The sequence below is a fragment of the Neolamprologus brichardi genome, chromosome 17 (genome assembly GCF_056152115.1).
Source record: "Neolamprologus brichardi isolate AB-2024 chromosome 17, ASM5615211v1, whole genome shotgun sequence".
Lineage (NCBI taxonomy): Eukaryota > Metazoa > Chordata > Actinopteri > Cichliformes > Cichlidae > Neolamprologus > Neolamprologus brichardi.
In genome coordinates this window covers 30,457,098-30,474,611 of record NC_142120.1, presented here as the reverse complement: position 1 = coordinate 30,474,611, position 17,514 = coordinate 30,457,098, and the positions used below count along the sequence as shown (strand labels likewise).

General features: G+C 38.2%; 2 protein-coding genes across 2 annotated transcripts; both read left to right on the top strand.

The window, feature by feature from the left end:
- Positions 1-4,119: 4,119 nt before the first annotated feature.
- fkbp2 (FKBP prolyl isomerase 2) lies at positions 4,120-5,505 on the top strand. Its single transcript, XM_087831189.1, has 2 exons — positions 4,120-4,703; positions 5,085-5,505. The coding sequence occupies exon 1, from the start codon at positions 4,260-4,262 to the stop codon at positions 4,674-4,676; it is 417 nt and encodes a 138-aa protein (XP_087687315.1). The 5' UTR covers positions 4,120-4,259; the 3' UTR covers positions 4,677-4,703; positions 5,085-5,505.
- A 4,279-nt stretch (positions 5,506-9,784) lies between these two features.
- ncbp2 (nuclear cap binding protein subunit 2) lies at positions 9,785-14,863 on the top strand. Its single transcript, XM_087830836.1, has 5 exons — positions 9,785-9,943; positions 10,282-10,368; positions 11,323-11,417; positions 12,765-12,903; positions 14,305-14,863. Exons 1-5 carry the CDS (start codon positions 9,869-9,871, stop codon positions 14,401-14,403), a joined length of 495 nt encoding a protein of 164 aa, XP_087686962.1. The 5' UTR covers positions 9,785-9,868; the 3' UTR covers positions 14,404-14,863.
- Positions 14,864-17,514: the final 2,651 nt, after the last annotated feature.

Here is a 17,514-nt window from a genome sequence, read left to right as displayed (position 1 = left end):
ATATGGTACTACAAGGTCATTAAGATAAGATGGGGCCTGATTATTTAAGACCTTGTATGTGAGGAGCAGGATTTTGAATTCAATTCTGGATTTAACAGGAAGCCAATGAAGGGAAGCCAAAACAGCAGAAATATGCTCTCTCTTTCTAGTCCCTGTCAGTACTCTTGCTGCAGCATTTTGGATTAACTGAAGGCTTTTCAGTGAGTTTTTTGGACATCCTGATAATAATGAATTGCAGTAGTCCAGCCTGGAAGTAATAAATGCATGAACTAGTTTTTCAGCGTCACTCTGAGACAGGATATTTCTAATTTTAGAGATGTTGCGCAAATGGAAGAACGCAGTCTTACATATTTGTTTAATATGTGCGTTGAAGGACATATCCTGGTCAAAAATGACTCCAAGGTTCCTCACAGTGTTACTGGAGGCCAAGGTAATGCCATCCAGAGTAAGAATCTGGTTAGATACCATATTTCTAAGCTTTTCAGCGCCGAGTACAATGACCTCAGTTTTATCTGAGTTAAGAAGCAGAAAGTTAGTGGCCATCCAAGTCTTTATGTCTTTAAGACATTCCTGCAGTTTAACTAATTGGTGTGTGTTATCTGGCTTCATGGACAGATACATGTTTGGTTGTGCTGCAGGAAAAAGGGAGTTAATGTGTGCAGGAAGGGGAGGGGGGTCCTTGTTGTTGTGTGACTGTGCGGAGCTGAAGTGAGGTGTTGTATGAGGGCACTCTCCCCGGAGTTAAAGGCCCGTTTGCCTGTGTTACCGAATAAACGGACAAACTGAGATCCAAACGTCTGGTTCTTGCGAACGTTACAATACAGACTACAAAATGTTTTACAAAACTTTTAGCAACAAGACTAAAAAAAGGTATTTCTGAAATAATTAGCCCAACACAATCAGGTTTTCTCAAAGGATGGTTGATCCAAAATAATATCCGCTTGGTTTTGGACCTTATCGATTACAATTACCTAATTAAGGATGATGGTTTTTTGTTTTTCTTGGACTTCTATAAAGCATTTGATTCTATCGAACACACTTTTATTATTAAGATATTTAAACAGTTTGGGTTTGGAGGTGCATTTCTGGATATGATCGCTATGTTATACACTAATATTAATAGCTGCGTTTCTCTTTCAGAAGGCACATGGTAAATGGTAAATGGCCTGTATTTGTATATCGCTTTTTACTAGTCCCGCCTAGGGACCCCAAAGCGCTTTACACACCTAGTCATCCACCCATTCACACACACATTCACACACTGGTGGAGGCAAGCTACAGTTGTAGCCACAGCTGCCCTGGGGCACATGACCCAGGTTCAGGGTGGAAAGAGGCATCAGGCAGGGCTGCAGCATCTCACCCCTTTTATTCATTGTAGCCACTGAATTACTTGCAATTACTGTCATAAACTCAAACATCAAAGGATTAGACATAAATAACCACAAATTAATTATAAGTCCGCTTGCCGATGATACAACTATCTTTCTAAAAAATAAAGAACAAATTCAATTGGCCTTAGATACAATAAAGATCTTTTCTGATGATTCTGGACTACGCCTGAACCTGGACAAATGTGAACTCATGAGTATCCATAATTGTTCTCACTCTTCTTTGTAAGATATACCTGTCAAAAATGAAATCAAATATCTTGGAATTTGGTTAACTAAATGCATGCCTGATAAAAAGAATATTCAGAATCAGTGTTGGTCAACTTACTTGAAAAAAGTAATCAGTAACTAATTACTGATTACTTCCCCCAAAAAGTAATCCCGTTACTTTACTGATTACTTATTTTCAAAAGTAATTAATTACCTAGTTACTTAGTTACTTAGTTACTTTTTAAAAACACAATTTACAACCTGAATAGGTGATAAAGCGATAGATCTTTCAGCCCAATTCTACTTTTTCTGCATAATCCATCATACAAAATGTAATCAAATGGAAAAGTCTCTTTTTAAAACTTGTTTTATTAGTTTTAATCTTTTAACTTTATGCATCAAGCAAAAATTTAATTATATGCAACATTCTCTGACTGGAAGAAATTTGTTTAACATTTAAACCTATTTTCTGCACATTCCAGCACTTAAAATAAAATATTTTTTTGTTTACACTCACTCTTTCAAATAAATGCAAGTGAAACACAGCAGAAAATAAATAAAATCAAAGACTAGCGGTCCTGTTGCTCTATTTTCACCTGTAAAGCAGGAGTGGGGTAGGCGAAGGTTTGCCCTGGTGCAGGTGTGCCGCAGCGGTCAGTTGAAGAATCCGCGAGTGTCTCTGTGAATTTCACATTATGTGGTAGCGGACTAGATGCTTGCTTGGAAGTTTAGGGGTTTTTTTTGCTATAAAAATAAGTTTTCTTCCCACGCAGCGGACGCTAATGTTTTTGTCACTTTTTATGGAATCAAACTCAAAGTAAGGTCAGTACTTCCACGCTTTAAACGCTGCACGCTCATACTCTTTCCCGCACTCGATATATTATCCATTGTTGATCTGCACACAGCTGTTGTCACGAACGTCGCACTCGCTTACGTCATTGTCATGAGACACTCGCAAGAAAATCACGGTTTTAGTAACGCAGTAACGCAGCGTGCTTACGGGAAAGTAACAGTAATCTAATTACCGTTTTTGCAATAGTAATCACTTAATTTACTCGTTACTGGCCATCTCTGTTCAGAATACAACTGACAAATGCAAAAAAAATTAATAATTTAACCATTGGCTACCCCCAAATTTAAAGAAGTTAATTTTAAAACTACAAAAAATATTTACCCCTCTATGAGATGAGAGAAAGATTTAAATTTGTGTCAGACAACTGTTATATTTGTAAAACAACTGTGGAAACAACAGAGCACATTTTTTATGGGTGTGTGACAGTCCAAAATTTATGGAAATCTCTCCATGACCTAATATCGTCCCAGTCTAGAAATATTGATTTTTATTTCAAAATATTCAAATTGGAGTAATCCTTAAGGACAAAAATAGTGAGTTTTTAGTTAACAATCTCATTATTATAACAAAATATTACATTCATAAATGCCGATATGCTAAATCCCCCCCTTCATGGCCTGCTCTTAAAAACAAACTCTCCCTGTTGTGTAAATCTCTGAAGCCCCAAGCAATTAAATTGCATAGATTTTTAGAAGAGTTTGATTTTTCTTAACCCCTTATTTAAGTTATGTCTTGTTTATGGAACCTCACTTTTAGAGATTGTATGATCCCCCTTGTCTCCTTTATTTTTGTTCCTTGTTCTCCGTTTATTTTTTTATTAATTAATTTAATTTAATTATTATTATTTATTTGTGCATGTATGTATATGCATATGTGTCTATGTATATATATAGACAGATAGATAGATATGTTTAGTTTCAGTTATTTGATTGTGGTGTACCAACTGCAACGTTGCAATGATGTGTTTTCCTCTGATTAGGAGAAAAGAAAAAGGAGGTGTGATATACTCTTCTGAATGATTCAATATTTCGCTTGTCTGTTTGAAATTGTCATTGTTATTATTCTAAATAAAGTTTATTTTTTAAAAGACTGTCTGAGGTGAAAATTGAACATGAAGCCTTTATTTGTTCAAACTGTGAAACACTTGAAAAAAAGTTTAAAGAGAAAGTTAAAAAAGAAAGAAAGAAACGAAGCTGTGCAAGTGGCTCCTCCCACTTTGTACACTCACGACTGTGTCGCCTCCAACAAAGAGAACATCAGGGTCAAAACATTCAAGACATTCCAGATGCATAATTTCACATTTCCAAGCCATAACAAGTAAAGTAAATATTTCACAAATTTAAACGGATGTAACTTGATTTAAGACGGTTGCTAGGATTTACAAGTGCTGAATGACACATTCAAATTGGAGGAGAATTACAGCCTTAGTCCTTAGACTATTTTCTTTACATTTCTGCTTTAAAAAAAAACAAGAAAAACAACAAAACTGTCAATAACAGTAAACTACCGTCTTTAGAAAACAAAAAGACACATTTATATATATTACGTATAAGTGACAAAAAACCAATCCCAGTACAGGGAACTTAGTCCCACATGGTACCGACCAGAATCTACCAATGTGAATCCAACTTCAGGTATTTTTTCCGGACAGGTTTTGTAGTAACACCACCCGGTAAACGACATCCGGTCATATCTTACGTATATCCGCTTTCAAGAACAGATTTCCTGCTCGTTTCTCATTTTGCTTCCCCCCATTTTTTGCTCGCTGGTCTTTTAGCTTCACTCTCGTCAGACTCGGTACTGCAGCCATGCGGGTGTACGTGCTGTTCGCGGTGGCGGTGCTCTCCCTGAGCCCGGCGGCGGTGAGTGGAGCCGAGAAGAAGAAGCTGCAGATCGGCATCAAGAAGCGAGTGGACAACTGCCCCATTAAATCCCGCAAAGGAGACGTGCTGAATATGCACTACACCGGAAAGCTGGAGGACGGCACCGAATTTGACAGTAGCATTCCCCGCGACAGGCCTTTCACCTTCACCCTGGGCACCGGCCAGGTGATCAAAGGCTGGGACCAGGGCCTGCTGGGCATGTGCGAGGGCGAGAAGAGGAAGCTGGTCATCCCCGCCGAGCTGGGCTACGGAGACCGGGGAGCCCCTCCAAAGATCCCCGGCGGAGCGACGCTGATCTTCGAAGTGGAGCTGCTGAGCATCGAGAGGAGATCCGATCTCTGACGAAGAAGAAGGACAGCTTTGAGAACGGTAAGACGTTAACACACCAACACACCAGCCTGAGGGGCAAACAAAGTCTGCAGAAAGGATTGCTGCTTTCAGAGTGGTCATTCACCTAAAAGTGGCCCAGATAACATTTTCATAAGTTCAGATCCAGCTAGAAAACAACGTGCAGAGATTTTGGTAAAAGAAACAGCCTGACGGTGGGGTAGTTTCTGCATTTTTAGACGTTTGTAAGCATTAATATCCTTAAAGCAAAAACACAGAGCTATATAACGAATGTAACTTATACATATGAAAAATCTTCGGGATTTGTTTAGGGGATGATGTCCTTGGACACACACTGACTGGGTTTTGTTTTGTTTTTTTACCCTGACTATAACAATATGCTCTTAAACTTTATTTTTCCAGGTTCCAGGAGGTGCTGCGGCATTAAGTGGAGACCAAGTGACACCTGATGAAGATTAAAAGGCAAATGTGAGAGAAGAGTCAGCAAAGCTCCTGTTTTCCTTCTAGCAGTTTTGCTTTTTATGCTCTGATTCATTGAATTGAAATTGAGAAGATGCAAGAACTGGCTGTTTGTACCAGCTAAGCTCTAGAGTGAGGGTTGACAGCAGCAGCTACGTCCTGTATCCTGACTGTGCTGTGCCGTCTCTTCATCTCATTTCATTTTAATTTTCTGTGCGCGGGTTTATTCACATCTGCACACTGTTTTTGTTATTTGGGGGGTTTTGTTCAGAAAATAATTTAGTGTGAAGTGGGAGTCGGGTCAGACTAGGATCATTTTTTTCACTGTAAGAATTTGAATTATGTAATAAAATGTTTATTAGTACTCTTCTTGTTTTGATTTATTTATTTATTTTTACTACTTGAAATAAAAGGACTGTGCATATATTTTTTAGCTAGCCCCCAGTTATTTCTATTTTAATTTCAAGCAGACTTGCAATTGTTTTTGTGGTCTTTGGCAGTAGTTCTGCAGGTTTTCTGAAAGTCTTACTAGCATCCTGTTGCAAACATGCAAATTTTGTTTGCGCTATTCTAATTGAAACTAGAAAACCCCAAAATGGAAGACTGTCGGTAGTACGTAGTGTTAACTCATCCTGACAGACAATGGAGCTAAAGGCATGCAAAATCCAAAAAAAGAGCTCTGAATGTCTGTTACGGAGCCTGGAGACTAGTTTGCCTATGAGAGCTCAGCTTCATAAATTAATTAATAATAAGTTCACACACACACACACACACACACATTTTCTATTAACAAAATAAGCTACTTGGGAAAAAAAAGCAAAAGAAGGAAGGTAAAGAGGGGCACTGATCTTTTAGTAGCCAATAATAATAAAAGTGCAGTAGCCAATAGCGTGGCACCACATCTCACACAACAGCTGCACCAGTGGTCATGTGACTATGAGTCAGTTTAACAGTAGCAAGCGTTCAGTCTTTTGGTGGATACAAAAAAAAAACTTTTAAAACCGTAATATTAATGAGTTAAAATCTCTATTTTTGGCATAAAAGCCAAATTTGCTGTTTTATTTATTTATTTTGTTGACTTTGAGTTGGTGTGACCTTTCATTAAAATACATATTTTAGTATGATTTTAAATAAACAATTGAAGTTCATTCGTGATTATGCATTTGCACTTGTGTAATAGAAACAGGACTCAAAATAGTATTTTAATGTTTTTATTAACATTTATTAACATTTCTTTTTTAGGCTTTTGGGGTTTTGTGATTTATGCAAATAGCTCTTTAAACTGTCACAGACAGTCTGCCTGCTGGTAACAGTGACTGTATTTTGGCAATGATTGAATATCAACCGATGACTTTACAAATCACTGTACGTGTTTTCTACAGTCAGTGATACCAACAGGCGGCGCCATTAACGCGATCTAGAAGCTGCTGTACCCGGACTTTTTCAAAGGACGGACACATGAAACGGAAGCAACGTCGTCGCTTTTCCGGCATGCGCCTAGTTGAATGAGAAGGGTCCAAGAGCACCTGACTGCAGCCTGTTTTCATGAACAAATGTGCCATTAGTAATTTAATAATTCTAGGAATCAACTAGTCTGCTTACACTGACCATGTTGCCACTTTGTTTGCATTTTTTTTTATCGTGCTTTATGGCAGATAAACACATAGATATGTTTCTTTCCTGGCCCTGGTTTAAGTAAGAGAGCTGGATTAAGTGCTTCTGTGGGCGACATGACACAAATATTCTCTAAACCACATTTTGTATTAGGATATGATTTATTGTTGGCATCAGAGATGGAAAGTAACGAAGTACAAATACTTCATTACTGTATATATATATATATATATATATATATATATATATATATGTATATGTATATATATATATATATATATACATATATATATATATATATATATATATATATATATGTATGTATATATATATATAGAGAGAGAGAGAGAGAGAGAGAGAGAGAGAGAGAGAGAGGGAGAGAGAGAGAGAGATATGTATATGTGTGTGTGTGTTGAAAAATGTTAATAAATGTTAATAAATGTTAATTACGCATCAAAATACAATTTTGAGTCCTGTTTCTGTTAAAAAAGTGCAAGGGCATAATCATGCACAAACTTCAAAAAAAACTTTTAATGTATTTTAATGAAAGGTCACACTACCTCAAAGTCAACAAAATAAATAAAAAAAATTAAATTAAATTTGCCTTTTATGCCCAAAATATAGATTTTTCATTCATTAATATTACAGTTTTAAAAGTTTTTTGTTTGTTTTGTTTCTTGTATCCAAGCTGGACACAACAAGACTGCAAGCTTGCTACTGTTAAACTGAGTCATAGTCACATGACCACTGAAGCACTGGAGCTGTTGTGTGAGATGTGGTACCACGCTGTTGGCTACTGCCCTTTTATTATTACTGGCTACTAAGGATAAGTGTCCCTCTTTTCCTTCCTCCTTCTTCTGCTATTTTTTAAAAATAGTTTATTCGATTTTGTTAATATTTTACTGTTTTATATATGTTGAGAAAATGTGTGTGTGTGTGTGGGGGGGGGGGGGGGGGTGAATTTACTTATGCTTAACAAAAAGTTATTATTAATTAATTAATTTATGAAGCTGAGCTCTCATGGGCAGACTACTCTCCAGCCATCGTAACAAACATTCAGAGCTCTTTTTTGGATGTTGGCTGCCTTTAGCTCCATTGTCAGTCCTTGACAGACAGTCCTCCATTTTGGGTTTTTCTAGTTTCAATTAGAAAAGTGAAAACAAAATTTGCATTTTGCAACAGGATGCTAGTAAGACTTTCAGAAAGTCTGCAGAAATACTGCTGAAGACCATAAAAATAATTGCAAGTCTGCTTGAAATTAAAATAGAAATAACTAGAGGTTAGTTAGGTTGTTCCTGCACAACATCGGTGGAATCAAAGAATATTTTTTGGAGGTCTCTAGGACTTTTATATAGCCTTGAACAGTTTTGCATCAATGCACATGAATAAAGAAAAAAACTTGAGTGAGAAAACTCAAAAAACACTTTAACTAATGGACACAACTTAAATGTCCCCTTTCACCTGTTTAATGTTATATCCAGACTGCAGAGCAGCAGCATAGCCTCCGACGAAGACACCACCAGGAAGCAAATAGAGGTAGTTGTACATTGGGGGATCAGTGGGACGTTTGAACATGTCCCAAGAAACTTTCCCAAGAAAAGTTTAGTTTGCTCATCTTACTAAAGATAAAGTTATGCTGTTGATTTGTATGGAAGTGCCATGAAAGTCTATCCAAAAATTATGGTAAAAGAATTTCAGAATCAAGTTGTGGAAAAAATCTAACCGGAGATTGGAGACAGATGTTTCCCTCATACCAGTCTGCAGTCGCTGAATCGGTTGTTTATCATTTAAACAAGGGGAACAAGGGGAAATAAAGAGGTGAAGCAAACTAGGCTTCACCTCTTTATTTCCCCTTGTTTATTTTCCAAATGTTGTTGATATCCAGTCCCTGTTTTTCACCTCTGCTCCTACATCCCTCCATCCCACTCGTTTGTTTCATCTTTTCCTTCCCACCTTCTCTGATTCCCTCTCATACCATCCCACCCCACCCTCGCTTCCTAATTCTTAAAGCCTTCAGTCCTCACTCTTTTTTTTCATCTTTTCGGATGCGTTGCACAGCTGAGGAAGATTTTTGCACTATAGGAAATTTGGAGTAGCACAAGACAGTTTTGAAAAGTGGGGTTGCCATCAGGAAATTTGGCAAGTAGTGTTAGAGTTTCAAGTCTAGGAAATAAATGTATTATGTCAGTCAGGGTTCTCACATGCAGACATGTGCTTGTATGTGTTGACAGCTGATTAAAACTGATTTAGGGGTTAAATGCTGTTGTAGAGCTCCTTTTCACACTCGATATTTAACAAATGTAAAACACAGCTCCTAGTCATCATTTCATAGTTAATAAAAAAGACTTCATAAGAGTCAAGAGATTACATTATATTGTACCAAATGTAATTTTTCTTGTACGCACAAAGTTGATGTTGTTTGTTACTGACAAATGTAACATTGATACATATCATTCATCTCATTAATATCTACATGCATAGTACTACATAGTATTCTAAAAATCAATAAGCTTTCAGTCTTTTTGTGTCCAGTTTGGATACAAGAAACAAAATGAACGACAAACTTTTAAAACTGTAATATTAATGAATAAAAAAAATCTGTATTTTGGGAATAAAAGCCAAGTTTGTTGTTTTATTTTTATTTATTTATTTTTGTTGGCTTTGAGGTACTGTGACCTTTCATTAAAAAACATATTTTTAGTATTATTTAAAAAAATAGTTGAAGTTCATGCGTGCCCTTGCACTTGTGTAATAGAAACAGGACTCAAAATTGTATTTTGATGCGTAATTAACATTTTTTAACATTTTTTTTAAGGTTTTGGGGTTTTACGATTTATGCAAATAGGTCTTTAAACTGTCACAGACAGTCTGCCTGTTGGTAACAGTGACTGTATTTTGGCAATGATTGAATATCAACCGATGACTGTACAAATCATTGTTATGTGTTTTCTACAGTCAGTGATACCAACAGGCGGCGCCATTAACCTGATATAGAAGTTGCTGTACCCGGACTTATTCAAAGGACGGACACATGAAACGGAAGCAACATCATCGCTTTTCCGGCATGCTCCTAGTTGAATAGCAACAAAGCGCCTCACTGCGATTTTTTCACGATGTCTGTTAAACTAAACGCGCTAAACAGTGATTCTTACATTGACATTAGCCAATACAGAGACCAACACTTTAAGGTAAATGAGGAAGTGGTCTTTAGGAAGGCGGAGATTTATCATAATTTACGGGAATGTAAATGTAATGTATCTTTTAGCTAACTGTTAGCAAACAACAAAGGCGAGCGGTGCTGTGTAGTGGAGGTGACTCGGGAACAAACAGAACAGCAAAACACATCTCTGTATTTTAACCTGGCCTTAAAAACTCCTGATGTTGCTTTATGATGCTTCGTTAGGACTAAAGCGTGGCTAACTTATAACTTAACTCCTTGCTTTAACACAGGTCGTTTGAACGCTATAATGTCAACTTATTGAGAGCAATTTTTTTTAAACATTTGTAACGTTGCTTGTGCTTTTAGGGTAATCGCTATGAACAGGAGAAGCTTCTGAAGCAGAGCAACACTTTGTATGTGGGCAACCTCTCCTTCTACACCACCGAGGAGCAGGTAAGACACAAAACCTCCACCAGTTAAAGTAATAACCCGGCTTTATTGGAAAGTTGCTGAATTTCTTCTTCAAAGAGACCAATATGATGGGGAAAATTGCTGACTGAGCTATTAATACATTAGGAGACTCATTTATAAAACAGTGCATGTGATCTGTAATCAAAACAAATATATTTAGTCAAATATTGTCCTCTAGTTATGCCACCAAAACACCACTGGCATTACACATAAGCTTCAAGTGTTTATATGTTTAGAGCAATCGCACGGATTCCACTGATGTGTTGCCTCAGTGGAAGTTTTAATAGGTGAATTTAATACATTTATGAATTTAAGCCTTTTTTGAATTATGAAAAAAAGCTTATTTTGATTGTAAAACACGTCAGACTATAAATTTACAGTCCATATGTGCAGGTGTTGACTGCACATATAGACTGACTAGAGTAGGTGGGGCATGTGTGTGACAGGCGCAGCAGTGCGCTCTGTGTTGGGTGGCTGTAGTTCAGGAGTTGGAGCAGGTTATCTACTAATTGGAAGATTGTTGGTTTGCCAAAGTATCCTTGGGCAAGATGCTGAACCCCAAGTTGCTTTCTATTTGTGTGTGACTGTGAGATAGAAAGTGCTTGTATGAATGGATGAGTGAGCCATGTTGTGTGCCTGACAAAAGTCATGTAAAGAGTGGCATTTTAGCTGTTTTGAGCTTCACAGCAGCTTGACACTTTCAGCAGCACTGCACTGAAGCTGTCTTTGTGTTCAAGGGTTGGAAAATTTGATGGAAAAAACTGAACGTCAATGTGTCGCACATAAAATATATGTCAAAAACACATAATAGACATATTTTCAGTGTTGATTTTTCTGATAGTTTATCATAAGAGAAGTCCCAGAGTTGGGAAATTCACAGAAGATATTTTGTTAAATTTTCTCAAGTTTTCTAACTTTTTTTGCCTCTGTGAACAGGTACACGAGCTGTTTTCTAAAAGTGGAGATGTCAAGCGTATCATCATTGGCCTGGACAAAATCAAGAAGACTGCTTGTGGGTTCTGCTTTGTCGAGTATCCTTCAAAAATATTTAATTCATGCTAAAAGAAACTGTCAGTAATTTGACTGGCTTCAGAATAGGGCTGGGTGATATGGCCTAAAATCCATATCGCGGTATAATTTGAAGCACGTGTGGTAACAATATATATCGTGATATATTATTTTCTTCTGTATAACGTATTTTCCACACTATAAGGCACACTTAAAATCCTTTAATTTTCTCAAGAATCGAGAGTGTGCCTTATGTATGAATTCTAGTTGTGCTTACTGACCTCGAACCGATTTTGGCGTGCAGAAATCCGTTAAAAAATGTTTTAGTACAACTTTGGTAAGCCGCACTGCTTGATGGATTGTCAGAGCATTACGGCTGCCGTAGTGAGGAGCTTCGCAGAGTTATCTGGGTCCAAAACTCCGTCCACTTCAGCTCCCAAAGTCAAACGAACACTGAGAGTTAAAAACTGTCTAAATTCTTTCATCTTTAATAAAATGATCAGCGTTGCTGCTTTACCAGGTGTAACAATTAAGTTTAACATCCAGGCATCCATGAAAACAGAATTTATTACAACGGAGTTACAAGTTAACAGGAAGTTAGCTCGCTAGTTTCCACCTAAACATGACATACCATGTTCTGACTGAGATTTTTGAAACTAATTAAAACGTACAGCTCTGCTACCACTTCCAACATAAATGAAGGCAGAAAACTAAACAGCAGTGGCGTTTGCAGGGTTACTGAAGTTGGACTAGCTGCTATATAATGTTGTGCTACCTGATTGCTAGCGACACAGCTATGTTAGCATAACATTAGCACAGTGAAGCTGGAGGATGAACGCCAACTTTTTTCCACTCGATAAAAGTTAACGTGAGGGATTCTGTATGAGCAAATGCAATCGCATAGCAGGATGCTATACACGGGCCAAACTTCAGTCAGGAGAACAACTGAGATCATTCATCCACAATACAAGGTTAGTTATTAATATACTGCAACAACACGGGAATAGAGCAGCTGCGAGAGAATTCAACATTAATGACTCAATGTTACGGAAGTGGAGGAAGAGCAGTTTTTGGCTTTCCTCATATTCTAAAAGTGCTTCATCTCTTTGCTATGACTGTCGCCGGGCATAATTTGCAGATGATTATGGTTGAAGCTGCTGCGATGCTTTCAACCAAAACAGGCGCAGCTTGATGACATCATCAACATGCACTATCGCGGTAGAGCGGTATCGTCAAAATCTCTATCGTTGGCCAAATTTATATCGTTTCTATCGTATATCGTTTATATCGCCCACCCCTACTTCAGAATCCCCTTCAGAAGTTACCAGAACATCATGAATCGGACGTGTTGTGCCTTAACGCTGTCCCAGATACTACACCCGTGCAGATGCAGAGCATGCCATGCGCTTCATTAATGGCACACGGCTGGATGACCGCATCATCAGGACAGACTGGGATGCCGGCTTCAAGGAGGGAAGACAGTTTGGTCGTGGCAAATCAGGAGGACAGGTGAGGGTTAGGATATGAGATTTTCATAAATGTGGAAGCAACCTGCTGTGGATGCCGACTGCTGGTTTATTTATTTATTTTTATTGGAGCAAACTACAAAGCTTAAAGTTAGTTCTGTGAGTAACTGCACTCGTATTTGAATTAATCCAAAAAGATATTAACCCACGACTAAAGTAATGTTAAAGGACATTGTAGACGTCTCTGATCTGGGCTTTAGAGCTCAGCTGACTGGTATAATTTAAACACTTTGTTGTTCATCTTGTTTATTTGAACGAAATCAGCCTCCAATAGATCATGCTGTTGTGATTCGAACCCTGTATAACCTGCAGTTTTATCACTTGGATAAAAATATTGTTTCAGTTTATTTTTTAATGTTATGTTATTTTTTTTTTTTACTGATTGTGAGATAAGAGTTTTTAAACCTCTTGACTGGGGTGCACTTTGTTACTAAACATTCAGATCAGCAACTTTCAATTCAATTTTATTTATATAGCCCGAAAAACAACAGCCGCCTCAAGCCGCTTGTCCAGACTTCAGTCCAGAAATGCTTGCGTCTGCTTTTCAGATCCATATCAGATCAGATTTGTTTCGTTTAATGCGTCTTATCATCCGGTGTGCCTTATAGTCTGGAAAAATATGGTATTTTACTCATACAATTCATAAATGAACTCACCAAAGCAGGGACACTTAATTGGTGATTGTAGTAGTTTCCATTATGTTGAGAGCTCAGGTTTGGCTGATGCTTTTTGCCTGACTGTCATCATCATGATGATCATTGTCTATCACTGAACACTTCAGCAATCTCTGCACTGCAGATATTTTGGACAACAACATAAAATGCAGCATACTATGACATTTGAAAAATGACACATACTGAAATGGCATTCAAAAAATCAATACACTTTATCATGGCATTTTAATACACCAGCATGATATTTAGAACTTAGAAAATAAATTATGCATGAATACCCATGGCCTTTAAATAGATTGCATTACCGTAGTAATGCATTAGCAAAATGAGCGGGTATATTATGCTGTTAACAAACACAACATAACATAATCATGTTTTATTTTGTCGAGCTTTCTGGGAGCGTAAACACGGCAGCAAATATTGGGCAAAGGACCTGATTATTGTTTGGATTTTCCTTTCCTACAAACACCCAGCAGTATGACTCCTGAAAATGTTTGTGTTGGAGCGTAAAAGTTTAGTCTTGATCACTGAGAACAGCTCATTAAACAAATGTCACGTTAAAGGTTGGAGTGATGAGAAGTGCTTCTCAAATGGTTGGATGCTGATTTTACAGGGTTGGGTAGAGTGTGTTAGTCTCAGTTGAACAAGTGATTGATTTATACTCTCTTCCTTTCCCCCCTCTCTGTGTGTCTCTGTGTGTTTCTGTGTAGGTGAGAGATGAGTACAGGCAGGATTATGATCCAGCAAGAGGCGGTTATGGTAAGCTGGCTCAGCAGCATCGACCCACAGAGGTGCGCAATAGTTTTTAGAATAAAGTCCACAGCAGTCTGTCTGGACTACAGAGTCCCAGCTGTCAGTCCTGCTCCGGATTAACTCTCCCACAAGGTCACAGCAAGCTACCACAGATCATCTGAATTTTGTCATGACAGCCCTCTGCAGCAGTCCAGCTCGGACCACTGGATCCAGGTGTGAGCAGATGTTATTTATTTAGTTTTGGAGGCTTGGTTTTTGCTCTGCCCACCTCTGCGACTAATATACCTGCCATCTGTCTACATGGTTGACATGTGATATTTGGTGATTATCCTGTGTAAAGAAATGCCATTGATTTTCCTGCAGGCTGGAAACCCTCTGATAAAGTTGTCGTCTTGATTTTCTGTGTCATGTTCAAATAACAACCTGAAGTTGTGAAGATGCAGTCTGCTGTTCCATGTTTGAAACCGTGTCCAAAACTGCATAATTTTTTAAAATAAACTCTTGTGTTTTTTGAAAGTTCATGTCATTTTGTGGAGTCTGTTTGATTAAAAAGGTCTTTGCTTAAATCCGTGATCTGTCTCAAATACGGCTAAAGAACAAAATGTAGCAATGTTTGTTTTCTTTTCCTCTTTGTATTTTGGCTGTTTGGCAAATGCTAGTTGATTGAAATAAGCTGTAAATACAAATTGTGTAAAGTATCCACTTGTGTTACTGTCTGCTGTATGCTACTTCTCCAGTGTGGAGACATGAGAGACATACATTGTTAATATCTGTCACAGAAAGGTGGTTATATATAATATATATTAGTGTGTGTATAGATATAGTTATATATGGGTATAACTCTTATCTCTTCATCGTGGCACCTGTCAGTGGGTGGGATATATTAGGAAGAAAGTTAATATTTTGTCCTTAAAGCTGATGTGTTAGAAGCAGGAAAAAAATGGACAAAAATAACAATGTTAGTGAAAAAGGTCAAATTGTGACGGCTAGCTTAGAGAGTCTCCAAAAGTGCCATCGCTTGTGGGGTGTTCCCGGTCAGTATCTACCAAAAGTGGTTCATGGAAGGAACCATGACGAAGCAGCGACAGGGTTCTGGGTGGCAAAGACACATTGATGCACGTGGGGAGTGAAGCAAGTCTGTACGCAGTGTGTTGCATTGGACAATGTTCTGCTGGGAAACCTTGGTTCATGCCATCCATGTGGATATTACTTTCATCAGGGCAGCATAAGGGGGACCAACGCAATGTTAGGCTGGTGGTCATAATATGAGCGTAATAAAATAAGAAAAATCCAGCAATAAAAGGAGAAGAAATAGTACATGGATATACACTTTAAAAACATCACCTCCCTACACTTTTATACAAACTAAATATGGAATAACACAAACAGTTTGAAAAGCTCAGGATTGTGCAGTCCTCACTCTGCCTGTGATTTTAATATCGCAAGTTTTAATAGGTAGTCAGCTGCTCTCTTATCTCAACGTGAGACGTGGAGATGAAGCAATTAGCAAAACAGAATACTGGAAATTCGCTTTCTCATTTTGGCCTCACCACCAGTTCCTACATCACATCCTTTCAAGCAGGTTTTGAAAATGAACACAAGATGGCAGAAGAGGAGGGTGGAGTTCCTTGGAATAATGAAGGGCAGAGAGACTGAAAAGAATACAATTTCCATGTGAGCTTAGGTTAGTGACGAGAGCATAGAGTTAACAGTTTAAACACGTACTTGCACTTTCCCCCCCCTTTTCTTTCACTTTCATAGCCTCTGCCTGGGGACTCCCCAGGAAAAAAAATCCCAAACAAACAAAAACTGTGATTCCCAATAGGAGGAAGTATTTGTTGTCAGAGTACTTAGGAAGACTGTAGAGTACTGAGTAGAGTATCTAAAAATAAACAAAAGCAGTTAATGGCTCAGCAAAGGTCAGTATCAGACAGAGTTATAAACTCATTATGCTCCATTTCCATCTTTGGTCTGACACTGCGTCCGCTATCAGTAGTAGAGGTAGAGTAGAGGTAAGTGAAGTGAAAAGTATTCAGCAAGTTGCTCAGATTGTTTTTGGCAGATGTGCCTCACACTCCGGCAGTGATTAGTTAACCCACTATGGACAGGTCTATTGCAGTTTAGAATCACCAGTTAACCTGACCAAGACCTTCTTGCTGTGAGACAGTAGTGCTAGCCACCCCGCTGCTCAAGGAACCAGTTGTCTTTTAACCCATTTGGACCCAGGCATAGATAAGCAGCAACTGTGCCAGGAGGGCCAAGAGTATAATGGCCCCCAAACTGCATACCCATGCCCCACATACTTTATAAGTTGTAGGTGTCTCTGTTTCAATAATATCCCCACACTAAGATGTAAATATAAAAAAAGCTGAAAAATAAAGCAAATATTAAACCAGACGTAAAACGTGAAACTAGCCATCCCACATATGATTGAATACTGTAAACAAACAAACAAACAAACAAAACAACCTAAAACTATAGGCTATGTAATACTACTGAACAAACTTTTTTGAAATGATGAAATGTGATGCATGAAGAGACACTTTGATAGAAAAGACTCTTCGTGTGGCAGCGTAAATGTAAAAGTAGAATCAGACTGAATTATAGGCGCCTGTTTGTCTCTGGTGCACACCTTTAACCTGTATTTTCAGGCCCTTTTGTTACGCTGCAGGTGGAGTTTGAAGTTGAAGGAGGTCTGGCCTTGACTAATGGATTGTAAAAGGTTTTCACTCTGTCCTCAGTACCACAGAGAACCTGGTCTTATGTGGATTTTCATGCTTTCCTTGAAAACTCCCTTCGTTACAATCTGGGCATCATATATCACATTTTTTGCACGCTTGATGAAAGGTGTTAAAGTATTTTATTTTGAAAGTTCCATCTGCACTAACCATTTCGCTCTAGATTGTGGTTCAGTGTTGTGTTTAGGTACCTGGAGACTGGCTAAGTCACTGTTTCATTTAGTGAATGTCTTGTCACACAGATGGATTCAACTCCAGCGTCTTTGAACGTGGCCGACATCAGTGGTGCTTGTTCTGCTCTGAAGCCACGGTGTGTTCAGTGTAGCAGCACATGAACCAATTCTCCACCTACTCCTGATTCTGGCTGAAGTGGACCTCCATCTCTCAGCAGCTTCCAAGCCTGCAGGCAGGAAAACACAGCACACGATG

Excerpts from the sequence above, each read along its gene's own strand:
- fkbp2 (XM_087831189.1), top strand. The coding sequence starts at position 4,260 with ATGCGGGTGTACGTGCTGTTCGCGGTGGCGGTGCTCTCCCTGAGCCCG.
- ncbp2 (XM_087830836.1), top strand. The coding sequence starts at position 9,869 with ATGTCTGTTAAACTAAACGCGCTAAACAGTGATTCTTACATTGACATT. Across the intron at positions 9,944-10,281 it reads ACAGAGACCAACACTTTAAG|GGTAATCGCTATGAACAGGA; the intron begins GTAAATGAGGAA and ends TTGTGCTTTTAG. Across the intron at positions 11,418-12,764 it reads TGTGGGTTCTGCTTTGTCGA|ATACTACACCCGTGCAGATG; the intron begins GTATCCTTCAAA and ends ACGCTGTCCCAG.